The sequence below is a fragment of the Centroberyx gerrardi genome, chromosome 20 (assembly GCF_048128805.1).
Source record: "Centroberyx gerrardi isolate f3 chromosome 20, fCenGer3.hap1.cur.20231027, whole genome shotgun sequence".
NCBI classification, from domain to species: Eukaryota; Metazoa; Chordata; class Actinopteri; order Beryciformes; family Berycidae; genus Centroberyx; species Centroberyx gerrardi.
The window spans coordinates 9652312-9673256 of record NC_136016.1 but is presented as its reverse complement, the minus strand read 5'-3'; the positions used below and the strand labels follow the sequence as shown (position 1 = coordinate 9673256).

General features: G+C 46.0%; 2 protein-coding genes across 7 annotated transcripts; one reads left to right on the top strand and one right to left on the bottom strand.

Annotated features, from left to right (window-relative positions):
- Nucleotides 1-722: 722 nt before the first annotated feature.
- On the bottom strand, nt 723-16619 carry rnf157 (ring finger protein 157). Of its 4 annotated transcripts, XM_071904320.2 has the most exons (20): nt 16292-16619; nt 13245-13363; nt 10840-10928; nt 10344-10493; nt 10103-10220; nt 9923-9989; nt 9725-9768; nt 9366-9413; nt 9136-9207; nt 8843-9002; nt 8238-8350; nt 7889-8118; nt 7356-7464; nt 7053-7161; nt 6175-6389; nt 5973-6038; nt 5801-5849; nt 3296-3406; nt 2037-2071; nt 1200-1325 (listed from the first exon to the last, which is right to left on the bottom strand). In XM_071904320.2, exons 1-19 carry the CDS (start codon nt 16377-16379, stop codon nt 2037-2039), a joined length of 1992 nt encoding a protein of 663 aa, XP_071760421.1. In that variant the 5' UTR covers nt 16380-16619; the 3' UTR covers nt 1200-1325. The 4 variants fall into 4 exon arrangements, with proteins under 4 accessions (XP_078146845.1, XP_071760419.1, XP_071760421.1 ...); XM_078290719.1 differs by lacking the exon at nt 2037-2071 and having other exon boundaries at nt 723-1309; XM_071904318.2 differs by lacking the exon at nt 2037-2071 and having other exon boundaries at nt 1057-1325.
- Nucleotides 16620-17399: 780 nt separating this feature from the next.
- srsf2a (serine and arginine rich splicing factor 2a) lies at nt 17400-20395 on the top strand. Of its 3 annotated transcripts, none has more exons than XR_013507547.1 (4): nt 17400-17958; nt 18298-18614; nt 19074-19281; nt 19683-20140. XR_013507547.1 is itself a non-coding variant. In XM_071904316.2 (3 exons), the coding sequence occupies exons 1-2, from the start codon at nt 17600-17602 to the stop codon at nt 18587-18589; spliced, it is 651 nt and encodes a 216-aa protein (XP_071760417.1). In that variant the 5' UTR covers nt 17401-17599; the 3' UTR covers nt 18590-18614; nt 19683-20140. The 3 variants fall into 3 exon arrangements, 1 of the variants encoding a protein (XP_071760417.1); XR_011784823.2 differs by lacking the exon at nt 19074-19281 and adding an exon at nt 20328-20395 and having other exon boundaries at nt 17401-17958; nt 19683-19777; XM_071904316.2 differs by lacking the exon at nt 19074-19281 and having other exon boundaries at nt 17401-17958.
- The last annotated feature ends 550 nt before the right edge of the window (nt 20396-20945 follow it).

Genomic DNA, 20945 nt, shown 5'->3' with positions numbered 1-20945 from the left:
TTGTTGAGAACTGCAGATATGAGTTTTCTTCTACCTACATGAGGAGATAAGGAGCGGATGCAGCTTAGGCATCTTTATTGCTTGGTGGTACTTTGTTTGATTTCCAGTCTAAGATAATACTGACATGCTAAGATGGGGCTGCAGAGGGGGAGGCTGACGTGTTGCGGTGGGGGTGGGTGGGTGGGTGGGGTGGGGGCTGCGTGTGTCAAAGTTCACAAATTCGCAGGTTATTCTAATTTGACAACCTAGAAAAAAAAAAATACACATTCCCTGTACATTCCCCTTCTGCAATTTCCCTGTTCGTCGTCCTCGTCGTACATTCTGTGCGAGACTCCCGTCTCTGTTACAGTCCGTTTCTGTCGATTTTTTTGGCCAATGGTCCACCGTTTCAGGGCTCGTCCACCACCTCACAAGTCCGACTACTTGCTGATTCACATTCAGAGCAGGTTGTCATGGAGTAAGAATCGCGGCGGGAAATGAGAAGCGTTAAGTAGAAGTGAGTGGAGATATCAGAAAGCTGCATGCGAAACCAGGACTGGAGCTCCCGGATCCAAAGACAGGAGTCAGCCGGTTCAGTCCAGTTTGGTAAGGTAGTCCGGTGTAGCTGACTTTTATAGTGTCCGACCACTCATTCAACATATAACAGAGAAGAAGTACATTAATATTAAATCCGATTGCCGATCACAGTAGCCCCTGACTGTTTGGCTGGTAATAGAGAGAGGAGAGGAGCAGCATGTGTTTTACAAAGATAGTGCCATAACACACAGCTGTCATTGGTCTGACCAACAGGTAATACAGATAAATAAATGCAGATAGGTTAACGTAGCAACAGGCTAATTTGATGGTAGTTACTCCCACACGAGTAAAGGAGCTCCTGTGTGATAAAAGTGCACAGATGATGGAGAGGTGATGCCATTCCGTTCCTCTTCCCTCCTCTTTCCGGTCTGGAGAAGACGAGCTCCAGCGCCAGCAACGACAATCATATTCAGCCCAGGAGATGTTTGGTGGCGGGTGGACGGGTGGGGAGGGGTTCCCTGTTCAGCGAGTACAGTATCCAGCGATGCAGCACTATGGCAGGGTAAGGAGAGCTGACACTGGACGGATAAGTTTAGGTGTGTGTGTGTGTGTGTGTGTGTGTGTGTGTGTGTGTGTGTGTACGTGTGTGTGTGTTTTGTACTACACAATGAGTGGTCCGCGGCGGGGGTGTTTAGGACTCTGGCCGTCCCTCGTCTCCGCCCCCTGCTCCTCCAGGTTGATATTGCTGGTGGAGGCGTGGTGGGGGAGGGGCTCCAAAACTGGCCTGTAGACCCTGAGGTACATCAGACCTGGACGAGAGAGAGAGAGAGAGAGAGGGAGAGAGAGAGAGAGAGAGAAAAGAGGGAATAAATACCTCTGCTTAATAACAGGCTTTGGGTTTATGTCCTACTGTCGCCATCTAGAGGAAACTACAACAAACTCCTTTGGGACTTGGCTGCATTTCACCAGCGCAACTTAACTTCCAACGAGAAGGAAACGCAGGATAGTGGACTGAAGCGTACTGAAGGATAGCGGTTCTCTACCAGGCTGCATGCACATTAACACTGAGGGTCACCGTGTCTGGCACCTCATGTCTCTGGAGTGAATGTTGCTTTGTCATACTCATGAAGGCGACTGGTTTGGGACTATGAGTTGGGATTTGGAAATGATGAATACTACAAGAACAGAGGGAGACTATCCTTTAATTTCTGTTTGCAATGGATTATTTTTCTCAAGTTTTAAGCTATTTTTCTTAAATCAAGGTAGATTAAGAATAAGCCTAGAAACAGCAATAAAATAGGCTGCATCAAATTTTAACTATATTTGATTTGATATTTACTAAATTACACTGTATATGCAGAAAAAGGGAGCTGTAATCTAAATACTACTGACTCATGCTAGACAGCTAATACTAGGAGTTAAAAGAGGAGCGATTATTATTATTATTACAGTGCAAGATAAAGGAAAACTACAATATGTGACCCTGGAGTCTGATCTACCAGCTAGCCGTAACTCCATACCTAGTCCTCAATGTGCACTGGGCACGAATCCTCATCTGTCCATCCGAAAGAAAGCGAAAGAAGGGAGAGAGACAGAGGAGAGAGAGAGAAGGGAGAAGGACAATGTCCAGGAAAAGACAGCAGAAGATGAAATGACGGGAAAAGGAGAGAAACAAAGAGAGAGAGAGATAACAGAACACTTTTACGACACACAAAGAGAATACATCGCACAACATCCACGATATAAAACCAAAGGGTTCAAGGGAATGAGGGGAGATCGGGGTTCGGGTGGATAAGAGGCGGGGAGCTACGAGGGTGATGCAGAGCTAAGGCCGTCTGGTTGATATACAGAGAGTTTGAACCCAAGATAACTTGACTTCAACACCTCGCATTGTCACTTTAAGCGTGAGTTAATGATGTGTTAATAAAGCTATAACCTAATTTTGAATCAAGTTTAACGCCTTTGGCTCTCATCACAGCAACCCATCAAGCACTGCAGGGTAAACATGTACGAAGCAGGGAGGAGGATTAGGGGAGAGAGGGATAGGACAGGACATGAAGGGGTATAAGAATGAGTTGCAGATGTTTGGCAAAGCGGCTCGGAGCTGGCAGACGCTGAACATGAACTTGAACTCTGGGATGGACCAGACACACACACACAACCACACACATACACACACACAAAGAACGGCATGCAAAAAGCACTCGCGTCGAAATACGTCCCCCTGTCAGACACACACTTAAACACACACACACACACCAGGGCTTTTGCTAAGGGGAGAGGAGGGAGAGAGTGCACAGCTACCCACTACTGATAAAACAACAACAATGAAGCACCACAACACCAAAGGGTAGGGATGAAGAGAAGAAGGAAGGCTGAAGGCTCCAGTTCTTCATGCTGGGCAAATATCCTACAACGGGTCAATACCTACAGCTCTCTAGATAGTTGCTTAGAGAACATTAGCGTCTGAAAAGCAGGTCGGTCCCAGTTAAACATTCTTACAAAAATATGAAGAACTTCGCTTGCTTCCCTCCTACCTTAATTGACATTATCATGTTAGCTGAGCAAGCTAATATGTCGTCAATCCTCCCTGATAGTCCTGTCTCTTCTTCTGCCTCACATATTCCTACTTCTACTCATGCATTATGTTTCTCTGTTACCCCCCCCCACCCACCTTTCCTCTCCTCTCACCCCCCTCCCCTCAATCTACGCCCGGTCCAAAACCCTCATGCCCAGTCCTCAGCTCTCATTGGTCCATGTTCGATAGGTTGCCACTCACCGGCGAATCGGCTGTCGGGAGCCTGCTCATTATCCAACCCCAAAGAGGGCGTGTCACAGAGGGCGACGCCCTGATTGTTATTGGCCAACTCTGGACACCTGCTCCGCCCACCTGCAAGCGAGGGCAAAGGTCAAACAAGAGCAGCCAGGCACAGCAGGGAGGAGTGGGAGGGGCTGGGGAGGTGAGGGGGGGAAGGGGGGTGAGGTTGGCAGTCACTGGGTGGCCATGCTGGAATGGCAATAATAAAACATTTTTGCATTAGAACACTGCTAATCTAATTCAAATTCGATTTTGAAGGAATATACAAAGCTTTTGGGGAAATTGTACAGTTGGTCACCTTAGCTGTTAAGAGATGAGAACAGACACTAAGGATTTGCTCAGAAGCTCCATGCTAACACTTTAGCTTACACTATGTTGTGCATATGTCCAAAGTAAGAAGACTGGCTTTTTAGTAATAAAAAAGTTGTTTTGTTGTTTTTTTATTATATGGCCTGTAGATTCCTAAATTGTAAAAATGAAATATCATTAACTCAATATAGATGTAGCCATGGTTAATTTGTTTTAACCATTTCAGGTGAGCAACCACCTATTCATCCGCTGCACAGCGATTTTTAGCTGAACACAGTCTCCCTTCACATCCTATGTAAACAAAACAAGTCACGCTCAAAGTCTCGCGGATATAGACCTTCCGACAGAGAAAGTAGTCCCTGTATTTCAAAAAGGTACAGTATTTATGTATAATATTTCATGTGAATTTCACCAATCTACACAGACTTAAACGCATATCATTTAAAAGTACTTACCATTTAGCTTTACAGCTGCTACAAGTTCTAATTTTCTCACTTTTGAGATGAAGCTAGTTGCCTACGATATCTCAACAAAGTGTATGATAAAGTGTTAGCATGGAGCACTGGAGGGAATCATCTACCAGTGACACATGGATCATTTTGGTGTCTATGTTCTCATATTGTAACGGGTAAGTTGACCAGCAAGACATTCTCCCTTGGTGTATTAATTTAAGGATATCTAGACTCTAAAGGTTAGCAGTTTTTCTGCCTTTTCTAGCATGACCAGATACCAGATACTGACATGTATAATATGCCTGCATGCGTGCACGCATGCCTGAGTGTATGTGTGTCTGTGTGTGCTTATGAAGAGAAACTGGCTAAGATGACTGAATGACTGGCAGCTCAGCACACAGACAGGGCACAAACAGAAGCTGGCACGCAGGGCTAGTGCAGATGCACACACATGTGCGTGCAAACATACATCCTACATATGCGCATTCACAGTGAACAAAATGTCAGGCAGCACAGGTCCTCTCGTTCCCTAAGGAGTTGACAGGTCATTCAGTAAACTCATTTGTATTCAGTGATCGTTTCAGTTTGGCCCAAGGTATCAGATTTGGGAGACACACAAACATTCACAAACATCCCCACATACACACAAACAGTCCACAGAGAAGCACACATTCATTTTCATAAACTAATTTACATATACAAATTTTCAAACTGTTGTCTCATGTAAGGTGACCTTGTGATGTGAGCTTCAGGCCCTGTTGGTCAAGGGCTCACACTCCCCATATATCCCAGCACTCTCTGTAGCACTCCATCTCTCTCTCTCTCTCTCTCTCTCTCTCCCTCTCTCTCTCTCTCTCGCAGACACACACCCACACATACACACACACACACACACAAATACACACACACATACACAGGGACATAAACAGCATTCTGTAGCAGTGCAGATGGAGCATGCAGAGGCTTTCACTTCAAAATGCGGCAGTTAAAAAGCACATTCAGACTGCAGAGCACTGTGAGCGTGAACACACAAATGATAACCTGTCGTAAACACACACACACAAACACACACACAAATACACAAACATACATACTGTACACACAAACATTTCTAAAGGGGTGCAAAGCATGCAAATGCAAATCAGTAGCTTGGTATGCAATAGAACCTTGTTTAAACGGCAAAATAGACTCCACAGAGCTTTTCAGCATGTTTGTGCATGAACGTTTCCTGTTGTGAATATGGTTTGGCCTGGAATTTCAGGACATTTACATACTTCAAACTATTCAGTCCTTACACCAGCCCAGCCTTCACTGCCAGGTAGAACAAGGTTCTAGTGCAAACATATGAGAAGCCGTTCATTCCAGTTAGATGTTGCATGTTGTGTTGTTTTCAGCCAACATTAGAGCAGTTTGAAAGGGATTTCTACTCCTAGAGGACAATATCTGACACAGGATCCCTTCATGTTGTATGGGTTATCAATAGACGGCCATGTTAAAAAAGATATACAGAGAGTGCTGCAATAATATTTGAGAAGAATTGATTACATAGCTATACCACTCAAAATTCTGAGTCGATAATGCATGTATATGGTTACAAGCTTGTTATGAAGAGTTGTACTTCTTTTTTCACATGGCCTGAGAACGACAAGTGCAAAGGAATGTGACAGGTCAGGGGTGAAAGGTGAGGTTTCGCCACCATAGTTACCTTTCTCATGAGCCGGGGAGGGGCAGTCCTCCTCGGTGACATCGTTTCCCTGGCGACAAGAGAGAGAAAGGGAAAGAGAGGGAGAAAGCTCTATAAAACTGTAATAACTATATGAAATGAGCAAGAATCGCACACAGCTCGGTGCAGGTTACGTGCAGGACATCATATTCACCTCTGAGTCCTGCTCCTCTGACACAGCCACTGAGTAGTTTTGTTCCTTTGGGTCCTTGGGAAATTCCTGAAGGAAAGAGAGAAAGGGAGAGAGATACACAGGGAGACAGTCCGATGAGGAGCCGACAAATTTAGATTCAATTTCAGGACAATGCAATCCACCTCTTCTAATTTGTTCATCGTTCCTCCCCCCTCTTCCTCACCCCGTCCTGCTGCGAGGGTCCTCGGCTCTCCATGGGGGCGTCCTGGTTCTCCTCGCCCTCCGCGTCGCCCCCCTCGTCCCCCTCGGGCTCCCCCTCGGCCCCGGCCAGGTAGGACCCTGACATGGAGGACATGGTGTCAGTGCTGATGTGGGAGTGCTGGGAGTGGGACGAGGCCATGGACATCACTGACTGGGCCAGGCTGCTGCTCACTGGGTCTGGCAGACAGACGGAGACACACATCACGGTCGGGCGCAAGTCACCTTTCACTTCAATCCACTGAGGACCTGGATTTCCTCTTCAATTTCAAAACTGAAGAGTTGGGTTCCGAGATCAGATATCCACCATTTTAAAAAAACAAAGATCCCTACTCTCACAAAATTATCATTAGCACAAAATTAAAACAGATACTTGTTGGTATTTTTTCCCTTGGCCTTTCACTGGTTCCACTATCTTCCATTTGCGCTGGAAGAACAGCGCCCTCTTCCCGTTTTGTGCCGTAAGCAATCTCCTTTTGTGCCGTAAAGCCGTAAATTTCAGAGATACTGAATGATGACCTCCAGGAAAATTTTCCCCCCAAAATGGATATATAGCATTTGGGGTGAATGAACTCCAATTCTGAAACAGATATTTTTCCATTTAAATAAAGTCTAATATCCAAATAATTAAGACATTTTCAAGAAGGCTACAAACAGAATGTGCACTGCACTCTCAATTTCCATTTTGAATTGAGGGACCTGAAAGTGAACTGACTCCAACCAGAAACCAGTTGACTTGTTGTCATCCATTGTTGCAGTTTGCCATCTTTCCTGGAAATGTGGGACTTGTTTGTCAATGAGATGTGTGTGTGTGTGTGTGTGTGTGTGTGTGTGTGTGCGTACCTTCAGGGGAGGTGATGGTGGAGGAGAGTGGGGTTCCGGTGCAGGATGACTGGTCGATGGCTCCAGACGAGGAGAGGGTCAGGTTTTCACTCTCTGGAGTCACACCGCACTGTAAAACAAGAGCAGCAGTAAGACATGCACTCACGACGGCACATAATCGGATACACACACACACACACACACAAACAAATTTGTGCACAATTACACATACATAGCCTATACAGATATTTGAGACTGAGATAAACACAGAAATGCTCACACACACTCTGTCTCCCTCTCACACACACACACACACACACACACCTCCTGCTGGTCCACAGCTAGTTTGCGGCGGCAGGCCTGAACCTCAGATTCACTGCAAGACTTCTCATCCTCCTCTTCAGGGAGCACAGAAGAATTCTGGGAAAGTGACCTAGAATAAACAACATAATGCACTAGCTTAGGACAAAAACAACAGGAAGGGGTTTAATGTACCAGAAAGAAATTGAAAAACATGATCTCAGGAACATGCGGTTAGAGAACATGGAATAAGTATAGCATGACTCTGTACATTTTTACATCTGTTGTAGTAAATGTTCCTGCATTGATATATTTGGCTATAGATGCAGCAGGCTTGTGTCCAATAGAACTTGAAAATATTTCCTAGCGTTTGATTTAACCTGCTTGGAGTACCAGATGGGTTGGTTACTAAACTGATTTTCAAATACTTTCCTATGATTGGCAGACACTCTCCTACGTAGCAAGCCCCACCTTCCTGGCGCTCCACGCAGATTAAAACAAACACTAAACAGTGATTAACGCTTGCTATTTGACCCAGACTTGATTTGCAGACTCACTTGGAGCCGCTCTTCTTGAGTTTGAGTCCCTGGCTGGAGTTGGAGTGGTCCAGGGGGGAGAGGGAGCGAGCCGGGGCGGGGTGGGTCTCGCTGCTGTAGGGGGGCAGCGCTCCGGAGACGTGGCTTGGACCGGAGTGCAGAGGGGGAGCGGCCGGGGACGTGTTGAGGGGCCCGTTCAGCGCCTCCAGCAGAGACACCGCCTCGTAGCCCGGAGGGATGTGCTCCGACGCCTGCCGAAGAGAACGGGACGGTGAAAGAAAGAGGTGAGTTTATTGGGACTGGAAAGCGAATGCCTGATTCTATTAGAAATATCAGTTTATTACTCTATAAGCTGTCAGTTCTGTCTTACCGAGTGTTCCTCTGAGTCGGAGGTCTGGGAGGTGATGACGGGGTTAAAGCTGGTGGGGGACAGAGGACTCAGCTTCTTCCTCATGGCTCGGATCTGCAGCAGAGCTCGGAATGCTGGGAAGGGGAGGAAGACGAGGGGGAAAGTATATGAACATAACCTCATGAACATGTGGTAAAGCCTGATAACTGCACTGATGCTGACATTTACATTTTGGGGCACTTAGCTAACACTCTTGTCCACACTGACTTACAATGCGTGCATCAGTAGAATATGCTTAATTTCCTAGATCACCATCATTACCAGCAAACACTAATAAGGAGGACAAAGGTCAAAATCACAGCGGACAGACAGCAGATGTTACAAATAGTCCTATGTCCCTAAAAATGATAATGTATGATGACAAAGTGCTAGGTAGAGAAATAAGTTCCAGGAAGAAATTGAAGAGTTAATTCTCAAAACAGCATATATCCATTTTGTAAAAAAAAAAAAGAATTAGCTGAAATTCACCATCTTACACCTGTAAAATATAGCAGATCTGTAACAATGGACTTTCAACAGTACTATGGATGCCATTTGGAAACTCTTCAACACGGATGAGAACTCACGCAGTCTGCAGATGGGGCAGCAGTTGGCCTGGTAGCGCAGCGTGTCTGCGCAGGCGTTGCACAGACATAGATGTCTGCATGGCAGGATGAGTGTGTCTCGCACATCCGACAAACACACCACACACTCCGCACTGTTGTCGCTGATCTCATCATCCGCAACCTGGAGGACAAACGCCGCTTAAACATTAGAAAGAATGAATTTTATTTTTCTGTACTGCCATGTCAGCTCTGACGCGCACCAAGAGGCAGAGGCAGAAATGTCTCTCGTGTGCAGACGCTCGTGGCATTTTTACCTTTGATTCTTGGCTGTTGTATTTGTTCTCGATACCATAGATCTCCTGCAGCAGATAACTCACTCCATCCACCTGGGGAAAGGAACATATTGCAGAATAAAGGCATCAGGCCCCATGGGCTGGATGTAATGTTCAGGGAAGAAACAAAGCTTTGGTGTGTCTGTGTCTTTCAATAGGAAATGTAACACAAAAGGAGGAAAGGAGGGAAGAGAGAGAAAAGGTATATTCACCACTTGTTTCTGCTTCAGAGGCTTCACACAGTAGCTCCCGTCCATGTGCTGCCAAAAAGTGAGCAGTTTGATTACTTTATCTGCCAGTTCAGGAAATTGTCTTTCCACATATCCTGGATTCATACACACATATACCCCTACATATATGCAGTTTTTTGAGGTCAGGGTTGGATCTGATGTAACAAACCTTTGTGCCATAAGAAGAAAGTAGAAACTGTTTCATTGCAACATTGCATTGCAACAGTATTTACACCGCGACATCCTAATGTTGTCTATGAGTCCTCATATCTTCTCTATGTCACCAAGACAAATTCCTGTAATTTTATCATGCTTGCCAATTAAAGTGACTTCTCCCTTACCTTTTCAAACGTAGCCAGCAGCACATGAGAGTGGCCCATATGGTCTGCGGAGAGAGATAAAAGACAACAGGCGCATGTTTGCTTAATATTCTGCCGTTGCACCATCACATCAGACCTTGAGAGCAGTCAAAACAAGCGGCGGCCCACTCAGAACAGGAAGCGGACACACAGATCGGAGCGTGATAAGCGGTAACTCACCTTCCCCCTCGTCTACCACGGCCTGCACCACCATGGGGAAGACCTCCTTGTCCATGTCAAACAGCAGCTAAGGGAGCGGGAGGGGAGGAGAAGGACACAGCAGATATCAAACCTCGTCCTGTGTATGAATTGGTTTCACACAACCTCCTACACACACGCGGCTAAATATTCAGCCTTTACCTCGTCATCGGCCCATTCGCTGAGGTTGACAGAGTGTGAGGGCAGGCAGAACTGCTGGCAAACTCCTCTCTTAAAGTGCACCGTCTCTGACTGCAGAGAGCTGTCCTGGGGCAGGTAACTACAGGGGGAGACACACGGGTATATTCAGTAAAGTATTCAAACCAAATACACACACATAATACGAATAAAAAGTATCTATAGAAAGCCTAGAAATAATGCAAATCTATACACAGCCGCTTACATTGGCACTCCGTTGTGAAACTCCTCTATAGCCTGGTAGTAGATGGTGATGGCCACCTGCGTGTCGGCGTCGAAGGTGAACTCAATGTTATAGCAGGCTCTGTTCTTCCCCGCCGCCTCCTCGCCGGGCAGCTTCAGGTCCTCGCTGCACCTACGGGTGGCAGGGAGAGCGTATGTGATGAATAGAGGGAGGGTGGGGGGGGGACAAGGACGAGGGGGAAGGTATTTCAAGTGCAGAAGAGAAATCTGACCCCGATACAAACTCCATTTAGTCGTGTTTCGGCCTTGGAGTTTCGATTCCGTTTTACAAACAGAATTGAAAATACAACCCCCATTATAGTGTTTCAGGCTTCAACAATCATACAAGGTTTCACGCTGTCCTTTTAGGAGTCGTCTGTTTTGACCCCGTACCTAAAAATAGCTCAGTGGACACGTAACGGGACAACAGCGCAGCATTAAGGGGGTGTGTGTGTGTTTAGTGGGACAGAGGTGCGTACCGTACGAGCCGCAGCGTGTCCTTACGGATGTTTATAAGGCTTCGTAACGTCTTCACTGGTTCCTGAGGCGGAGGGGCCGCGTACGGGAACTGAAAAAACAAAACACACAACAAATTACAGATGTAAAGTTAAAGTATATGTTATGCAACTAAAGAGTGGCAGCATTCGACTTTCCTCAACCCTCAACATTCCTCATCGTCACCGCAGGGAGTCTGAGTTTGTGCGCCGGGGCCACGGCCGGTTCCTGGTCTAACCTGAACACAAAACTGTGTCGGCCTGTCAGCGCGGATCGCACTAGTGCTGACGAGTGCTGAGCCGGAGCAAAAAAATCTGCTCAGACCGTGTCTTTCCAGGGCCAAGGCTGACACTTCAGACGCCGTCTCTCGCACTTCTGCGCACACAGGGACCACAGGAGTGTAAAGCAGACCGGGGTCAAATTAGTGTGTGCGTTTGTTTAAACCTGCTTGGCGGACCGGATGGGCGGGGTTTTTACCGCATCAGGGGGATTCAGAAGCCGGTCGTCACGGATAAGGACGCTAACTCTCTCTTTCTGCTTTTCGTTGTGTTTTCTCATGCGACAAACCCTTTCAACCCGACCCGGTCTGAGGCTCGTTCCTCAGCACTCTTTTGTTGTGTGTTTGAAGGTAGAAGTTGCTGACCGTGCGTAAGGAGAGCCGGGGTGGTTTGAGGGTCTGTGGAGGAGAAACATGCAGTGCAGGGGAGGATGTGGTCAGATACCTCCACACTGCCTGGCCCCGCTGTGTGTGTGTGTTTGTGTGAGTGTGTGTGTGTGTGTGTGTGGCTGTGAATGGCACAGCATTCAGTATTATTAAACATCTGGGCTCAGCAGGAGTCGGGCCTGTAAACCAAACACACACACACATGCAGGATAACAGATGCTGAAAAGCACCATTCATTAGGAAACTCGGAGGCAACAGTGTAGGTCTTATACCTTATGAAAAAACATCAGAGCAACATCCAGAGACACTGCAACCTTTTTTAACTCACTAGCAGTTTGCTCAACGCTGTGTATTTCCACAGTCAGACTCCGTCTAATAGTATGAAGAGAAAGATGCTTTCGTTTTTAAATAAAAATGTGTAGAGTAGTTTTATAATTGCCTCCAAGAAGCCATGAGTATCGGTTCAAAATGGCACCACAGTGTGTATGTATGTATGTGTGTGTGTGTGTGTGTGTGTGTGTGTGTATGTGTCTGAAAGTGACTCTGTGTTATGGGAATGGCAAACCGTCGTCTAAATCCGCAACATTACCAGCCTCTGTGTTATAATTACAGCACCAAGCTGCCCAGACGGACAAAGCAGTGCACAGAAACTCAAAACACACACTGTCACACACCCGACCTGCCACACTTGTCACTGGCACAAACATTAACAACCACACAAAAAAAATGTACAGACAGGTTCACACACACAAAAGTGAATGTTCTTGGGAAAATAATTTAAAAATCCATTTTGTAAATCCGTGCGCTTCAGGCAGGAGTTTCTGAAAAATCCCTATAAATAGCCCATCCATTATCATGGTGAGGGAGACAGAGAGCGCTACAACTCTAGTCGGGTTTCTGATTCTGCAGCACCATCTGCTTAGAAACCACCAGAAATTATATAACGCTGGGAAAGCTTCACACACACACACACACACACAATCGCAAAACACACCACCAGCAGCTGAATTCTGCGCACACTGAAGAAGGATTATAAACACCCACATAATCGGGGCGAAAAACTGCACTCCTAATTTTATCCCCAGTCTAGACAGAAACAGCAGTGCGGCTGAGATTAGCAAATGGAAGGATGGAGCCCAGTCTCCCCATTTCAGGCTGCTGAGCTCCAGTTAGTGAAAACACAAACACCCTCCTCAGTGTGTGTGAAACTGAGACAAGCACAAGGCGAGCGCTCGGCTCCCTCTTCTCTCCTCTCTGGACTCCTGCTCCGTTCGAACCGCGGCTCTCATTAGTTTGACCTTCAGGTTCACGATTAAGATGAACGAGCCCTCCGGAGGAAGCGTCACTCATCGACCTCACGGCGCGAGGAGCCGGCAGATTGTCGCTTCACTTTTAATTAGTTTGACAGGAGGAGACGCTGGAATAAATTTCATTCAGCGGCACTTTGAACTCCCGCTGGTTGTCCCCGCAGGAGCCACGGCTGCTGAAATATACTGCTTACTGTTTAATGGCAAAAAGATTGCTACAGTATATCACCGGCCTTAACGCAAGGATATAAAGCAGGACTTCACTATATCTTAATACCTCTTTTTATAGCCTACATATCTTTATTATATAAGATATATCTTTTTACACATCTTTTCTTGGCATTTCATTTCAATACTGCCTGATGTCCCACCCAGTATTTAACAATTAGGTGTTAGTGTGCAGTGTGAGAATACCAACCGCTACTGGTCTGGTCCCCAGGAAATTAAGGTCGGTGTTTTCCCCAAACAGGTAACCCTCCGGATGGGTGGAGTCAAACTTCTCTCCCCCCATGATGAAATGGCTGGCAAAGTAACTCCCTGCGGACAAACAGGGTGACAATCATACAGGTTACACATTAAACTTGTGAGACTTCATATCGCATTAAATTACAACAATCAAAACACATGTGTCTGTACCAGACCTGGGTCACATAGTAGTTGTGAACCATTCTTTGGAGTAGCAGGTGGGTTCACCATGTCAGGACAATCCAGATTGTGTCAGATCAGTTGTCAAGCACATTGATGTATACTAGTAATTGACTTTCAACAAGTCATTTAGTCTCATATTCAGTCTTAAAATCTAAGATAAGACAAAGATAATTCCACTTGTTTCCAATGCAGTTTCACTTGTTTCAGGAATTTTCTAGTCTGAACATCTTGAAATGAGACCAGATCCAGATCACTCATTAAAGAAAATTCTTGGAAAAAAGTTAAGCTGCATTGGAAACAAGTGAAATTATCTCACCCTTCTGGCAGATTCTTTCACTCGTTCTGAGAAAAAATAAGCTTTGAAGACTATGTGTGCAAACCCTACCCATCTGGCACCTAACTGGGATAAAACATTGACATTTTCCTTTAATATTTTACCCATTTCGCTGACACTCTCACCCACAATAAGCAGACTAAGCTCAAACTCCTAGATCTCCAACAACTAGTGAGCTTTACAAGGGTCAGAGCATCCTGATAATAGATGCACAAAATATTCCTTATCATGCATGACAGAGTTACTTCAAGACGGCCTCGTTTTAGAGCAAGTAACAAACAGTGAAACCCTGAGAAGGATCGGTAAATACTTTCAGAGTCAAGTCAGGTTGTTACTGGGCCGGGAATAAGAGCCTGTCCACCTGTTTGCCAGGACTCGGGCTTGACGACAACAGGGGTAAATAGAGGTTCTGCCTTTTAATCACAGGGTCGGCTAATATCATAAGACTGTAATAGTGGATCGGTGGCTGCGGGGGGGGGGGGGGGGGGCTTTAAACACACACTAGTAGACAGCCAAGTCATCTATCTGCTGGCACTGAGGGACATCTGGTCTGGCATCGCTGGTCTGAATCTCTCTTATCGCTGCTGGAGGGGCCGCGTAGTTTGGATGCTCTAATATTACTAATGAGGAGACTGAAGGGATAAAAGGCACTGACACAGCAGAAACACTTGGATTGCTGAATATAAGTATAATATAAATTTAATATAACCACATGAAATTAGGAAGACATGAATTGCCAATGGCGTATTCATTTATAAGACCCACCCATAAACCCCTATATGTGATAGATAGATAGATAGATAGATAGATAGCCTGTGACACATATAAGCTATACAAACACACTCCCTCCCACACACACAACACAAGCACACACACTATTAACCCGATGACTGGGCTCCCTCCCTTCATCACCTTATTATTATTTACAGCGGGTGGGACAGGTGAGTGGAGCCGAGGCTGTAGCTGTCACCAGATCTCAGAGACAGGAACCGGGGCTGACAGATCGGTTTCACCAGCAGCCTCCACCTTCCACCTCTCCTCCACCTCTCCTCCACCTCCACCTCCCCTCCAGGTCGCAGCAATGACTATTACATCACAAAATTACACAGCCTGTGACTAATTCAACCGAAAATAGGGTGCGAGCTGAACAAATGGCTGCCACGCGGGCCACGTTCCAACACTTTCTTTCTTCTTCCCTTCCATCCCTCCTTTAGGTGGGGAACGACAGGGAATGACTGGAAAGGTTTCAGTGCTTACTAACTGAGGTATTTAATCAAAATGGGGCATGGTGGGCAGAGGGTGATATGGGCAAAATTAACATCACAATAATTCTAATAAATTACTTTCATATTAATATATAACAATATCTGCTAACATGCAAAATCATGGCAAATAATTAAACTGATGTTCAACGCATTGAACTGCATAGTAATATAAAGTATGGCAAAACTGTCATTTTCAAATATTCCCTAATTGCAGATCTAATTTTGTGAGAGATTTTGATCAGTATTACCTTTCTCTCATTAATTTAGACAGCAGAATTGTGTATCACCATAACACAATATCAGTATTTCTCCACAATACGATTTTACTGAACGAGGATACAGTATATTATAATATTACTGCCAAGCCCAGGCAGCGAGCTGAACACAATGTGTATCAAAAATGTCACATAGAGGAACAATAACCTGACAAAATCACACACACTTTAAGGTCCCAAGGACAGTGTGTGAGTCAGGTGAGGAGGGGGTCCTGTTACACTGGATGTCTCTGTGTCTTTAGGTCAAAACCTCCTAAAAATACTCAACATTAACCAGCAACTAGGTCTGAAATATCTCTGATGATAATGATTTGTTTTCATCTTACTAGGAACCATCATGACTTAACTACTTTATAGGTAGAGGTAGTCATGATGCCATCAATAGAAGTTCAACAACAGAAGGACCCATCCCAGTTGCTGCTCAGTTCTGTCATTGCCACTCAGAAAACAGACAGCTGGGAGGAAAATTATGGGTTTGGTTTTCAAGTCAGTGGTATTCAGTATCCAAGGTAAAGAGTGAACCATCCTATTTTCTCTGGGCATAACAGAGTAATGAACACATGGTGGAATTGGTTACAATAAACACCCAGGCCCTCTGTTAGGTACAGACAGTAATATACTCCATTATAACTCTATATACAGCAATGATGCAATGCCAGAGATGCAGTCAAGGCACCAGTCCACCTACTGTAAAAAAAAAAAAAGACTATGAACCTGAAATTAAGTTAATATTCTGCACATCTCTCTCCACAGGTAGCTGCTCCAGGTTAAAGGCGAGGGCTGAAACGTCCTGCGGGCCTGTCATCACCCCGTGTATGATGGTGCTGATGTCTAGGCTACTTTTCATATTTCCCCCCATGCATGTTTAAAGCACAAAACCCATCTGCAGTAAGCCTTGGTGAATGTGTCCCTCCCCAGTCGAACCTGTTGTGTGGCGACTTACCAGATTTCGGTGGATAACGGTACACCGAATTGGACGGAATGTCCACTTCTTCCACGCCTATGTTTTGTCTGCTCGTTAAAGCTCCCATTTCCAGTCAAATAAAAGCACAAGTTCATGAGCATAACACTTCACATTCGCTTCGTGTGCGCAGTCTCCTTATTCCCTATCATGTAATCCAGTTCGTGCTGCCCTGTCCATGTCTGTCGGGTCCGAGGCCCTGTGTGAATGTGACCGTCCCGGGGATTAGTCGTGTTTCTCTGGCTGCTTATCCCTCCCTGTTCAACAGTGCAGCTTGTTTTGAGGCAGAAACGGCAGCAGCCCGACTCCCTTTAACGGCGAGCCGCTCTCATTGTGCGACGCAATCGCATCTCCGGCGCGCGGCGGCGAAACCCGAAAATCTCCGTCCGCGGCTCGGGGCTATGTGGCACAAAACAGCGATGTGCTCGACATGTTTCGCGGCCGTGGAATGTTGATATCTATCCCTGGTGCTTTTCGCTGGATCCTGTCAGAGACCAGGTCTGTTGCTCCCCATGACGTCAGGCACAAATCCGGACCATGGTTTTGCGCAGTCCTCTCCAGCAGCTCCGACCCGCTTTATAACGTGACCTTCCTACACCAAATGTGTGAACAGCCCTGACTGCAGTGCAGTGTAGGCTCAGTGGAATACACACTGAACCTAAATTAAAATAATTCCCCTGGACATAAGAGGAAATCCCATGAACATATGGCCCAATATTTTAGCCGAACGTAGGCACAGATCCTCACGATGAAATTATGGGCTGACTGCCGCTATTTTTGGCAACAAGTAGGATAATAAAAATTAAAATGTGAAAGTCGATTAATCGATTCATCCTCCGTAAACAACTGCCATTCCGTCAGCTGGAGTGACTAGTGTAAGAAATAACGGTGAAATCGTGTAATATAACAGCTTTATAATCAGACTAAATGGAACAATGGCAGAATTGCAACCCAGTGAATCAAATTGCCACTGTGCCACTCCGAGCCGACAGAGGGCAGTGTCGGTTCATGTGCAGGAAGTCAAACAGACAAGCAGCCAATCAGAGGAGGCCAACGGAGGCGGAAAGAACCAACAGGAAAAAAAGACGAAAAGGAAGCGTTGTTGCCGCCATTTCACGTGCATGCTGCGCGGGTTACGACGTCCAGGACGAAACGAGCCAAAATCCGTTAAAACTTGAACGAAATATATCAACGGGAGCTTGGTAACCACCGAATAACGGTTTTACCAAACGGTAAGACCTTACGGTTTTTGTCTTTGCTGGTCTGCTGTGTTGTTGTGAGGGGAAGAAAATGAGCTACGGAAGGCCCCCGCCTGATGTGGAGGGGATGACCTCTCTCAAAGTGGACAACCTGACTTACCGGACTTCGCCCGAGACTTTGCGCCGAGTTTTTGAGAAGTATGGCCGGGTAGGGGATGTGTACATCCCCCGGGACAGGTACACCAAGGAAAGTCGCGGGTTTGCCTTCGTACGTTTCCACGATAAGCGCGACGCCGAGGACGCCATGGACGCCATGGACGGTGCGCTGCTCGACGGGCGGGAGCTTCGAGTGCAGATGGCGCGCTACGGCCGCCCGCCGGACTCCCACTACGGCCGGAGAGGTGGCGGCCCGCCCCGCAGGTCTGGAGGCTACGGACGCAGAAGCAGGAGGTAATAATACTTTGAGTAACCTTTTAACGTTGAACTCGCGACCGTGTGAGGGAAATGATGGCGTCCACATAACACATGGATAGGCACATGGTGTCCTGAAATCAACTGGAAAGAGAATAAGCGTCGTTGTCTTTTCCAAATAAATAGGAAATGGTGTTCTGAACCAAACGTGTTATTCAAGATGTCTTGTACAGCAATTGTTTGTTACGTATAGCTAGCAAGGCTATTGGAGCAGTTTCATTTAATGTTGTTTGCGAGTCATATTCTTTAATATGCAGTTTTGACCATACTTTGTTCTTGCTGTGTTATTTACATAATGTTTCTTCTGTCTCTAACCAGCCGTTCAGCCAGCCCTGGTCGCCGCCGCAGACGCAGCCGGTCCAGGAGCAGAAGCCGTTCCAGGTCCAGAAGCCGTTCCCGCTACAGCCGCTCCAGGTCCCGCTCCTACTCCAGGTCCAGGTCCAAGTCCAAATCCAGAAGCCCCCGAAGGAGCAAATCGAAGTCCCCCTCCAGGTCACGGTCCCGGTCAAAGTCCCGGAGTCGAACTCCGCCTTCCAACAGAGGGTCCAAGTCCAGATCCAGGTCCAAGAGCAGGCCCAAATCCCCAGAGGACAATGGAGCCGAGTCTTAACCCCAAACCAGGACACGATGAGACGGTATTCATGGGAAGGGGTGGATTATGTTAAATGCTTTAGAGTGGTGAAATGGGTAGCTGTCCTCACTGGAATTGGTATTCTGCAGTCTTGATGCTACATTGCAGTCACTCACACAATAAGCACCCAAGCCTGCAGAATTCTGACTGTTTTAGAAAATTAGACTGTTCTTTTTAAATACATGTAAAAAACAAAAAGAGTGAAGAAGGGGATTGATGTAGCCTACAGTCCCTGTTCTGTATGTACTTTACTTGGTTGTGTGTTCAGCCATTCTAAAGCACATACAGATTGGTGATTTAGTTGAACTTGATTTGCTATGTCACCTGTTATAAGATTGAGAATTAAGAGTTTTTGTAGTCATGGGGGTTTGTATGAGGGGGGTTGGGGGTTTGTATGAGGGGGGTTGGGGCGTGGGGTGCTTCACTCAAACGTTCACCTAAATGTGGAATTCTTTCCTCCAAGCTGCGGAGTCCTGTTTGCAAAGAGAGGAGTTGGGGGTGTGGCAGTGTGAGAGCAGTTAGTGTGTGACCCGCCCATGTGACCTGCCTGTTTGCTGAGGGCGATGGCAGTTGCTAAGGAGCAGGTCACCAAGGCAACGGTGGTTGCTATGGAGCAGGTCGTCATGGCGGTGGTTCGGGCTGTCATTTGGTGTATGAGGTGGTGTGGTGAGGTACGTTCACAGGATCACAGGCAGACGCACTGAGCGCTGTACCGTCTGTGTCTGTGGTTTCCCCGGCCACTCAGAGGGAACGGACCCCGAGGTTTGTTTTTCAAATATGCCCGAGTGTAAGAGTCTTATAGTCTGTTAGAGCTGGGGTTTGGGAGGGGGGCACGGAAGGTGTGTGAAGAAATATGAAAATTACTAAGGCTGTTAGGAACAGTTCCAGAAAATGGATACCCAACAACCTGGAACATGTGTATTACATAATGTTTAGCCTCGGGGGGGGAAAGAAGAACAAACCGATATTGGAAGGAGTAAAGGTATTATAGTTATTATATCCAGGTCAGCTGCAGAACTTAAGCCAGCTAGTTGCTTTGCTCTGGTTAACACTGTGCTGTCTTTCCTTCCAGATCTCAGATGATTGAGCCTTTGCTGAGGACATCAGGAAGAGCCTAACATTGAGCAAGTGGACTCCACTATACACCCACTGAATACAGACCAAAAGGTTATTGGAACTTGGTCTAAAATGTTTTAAATGATTCATTTGATTTAATTTACTTCAGCAAATTCTGTACTGTTGTATATGTGATAACTGTTCATTTAGGTGAGCATATTGAAAGGGAATTGTGAGGTGTTTCCTCCCTTTGAATTGAGTTAATTGCATATTGATTTAATTTGTACCTCCGTGTTAATAAATTCTTCATTTTGAATTGCGTAGATTTGTTTTCATCAAATCCCTTGTTTAATACTCTTTCGAGATGGATGTAGAGGAGTTTTTGTTTTATTTGCGGAGTTGGTGTAGAACAGGGTGTCATGTTGGATGTACAGACCCTTAACAGAAATGTGTACCACTGTTGTAGGAAAATGTGGCATAATGTACAGTAACAAAAGCAAAATGTTAAACTATCACAGTGCTACCCATTTTAACTTTGCTGACTTGCTAATCCGGCAACATAGCATTTTCTTTTCTTTCTGTCAAATTTCTTTTTTCTGTCTGGTCACATTTGCTTTCCTATGACTCTAACCCTCTTTCTTGTGTATCTTTTGTGCACTAGGCGCAGTTGTGTAGCAGTTGAGTAATGCTGGTTAGCTGTTAAGATGCGGTGCAGTGCGGTGGTGAGATGGTGTGGCGTGTTGCGGTGCTGAGTGCCCGGCGCTGTTCCGGGGCTCGACCCTCCGCTGCCGTTTGCCGGTTTGTAAGATCACAGGTGTGGCAGATCATCCATCTTCTCCTGTCTTGTGACCTCTCCTTCCCTCCATGTGCTGTACAAAATACTCCCCTCATCCTTCCTCTTTACCCCCTCTCTCCTCTCCCTTTCCTTTGTGGTTTATCCACTGCTGATGGTATTGCTCGCTTTTGAATTGGGGTCCAGTGTGACTCCAGGTGAAGGGTTGAAAGGGCAGCTCCAGCTGCTTAATGAATGAGTTTGTGTATTGCATTCCTTTGTGAGCCCCTCAAACGTCTTGTAATTGCTTCAGGTGAATGCTAATAAAAAATCTTTGTGGTAAACAAGTTGCCTGTGTGAGTTTTGTCTAGCCTGTGGCTCAAGTTTTGTGTGAGATTATATCATGCATTTAACTTGCATAATTGCTTCTGCTATTTAATAGCCAGATAATTGTGATTTCACTCTACTTCAGATCTTGGCAATCCAGTGAGTGAATAAATGTCATTG

What these genes read in the sequence shown, in the direction of transcription:
- rnf157 (XM_078290719.1), bottom strand. Translation starts at nt 16,379, where the DNA reads ATGGGAGCTTTAACGAGCAGACAAAACATAGGCGTGGAAGAAGTGGAC. An exon ending in CACCATCACCTCCCCTGAAG is followed by an intron (nt 6,390 to 7,052) that starts GTACGCACACAC and finishes TCTGTCTGCCAG; the next exon opens with ACCCAGTGAGCAGCAGCCTG. An exon ending in TCCCGACAGCCGATTCGCCG is followed by an intron (nt 1,310 to 3,295) that starts GTGAGTGGCAAC and finishes GATGTACCTCAG; the next exon opens with GGTCTACAGGCCAGTTTTGG.
- srsf2a (XM_071904316.2), top strand. Translation starts at nt 17,600, where the DNA reads ATGAGCTACGGAAGGCCCCCGCCTGATGTGGAGGGGATGACCTCTCTC. An exon ending in TACGGACGCAGAAGCAGGAG is followed by an intron (nt 17,959 to 18,297) that starts GTAATAATACTT and finishes GTCTCTAACCAG; the next exon opens with CCGTTCAGCCAGCCCTGGTC.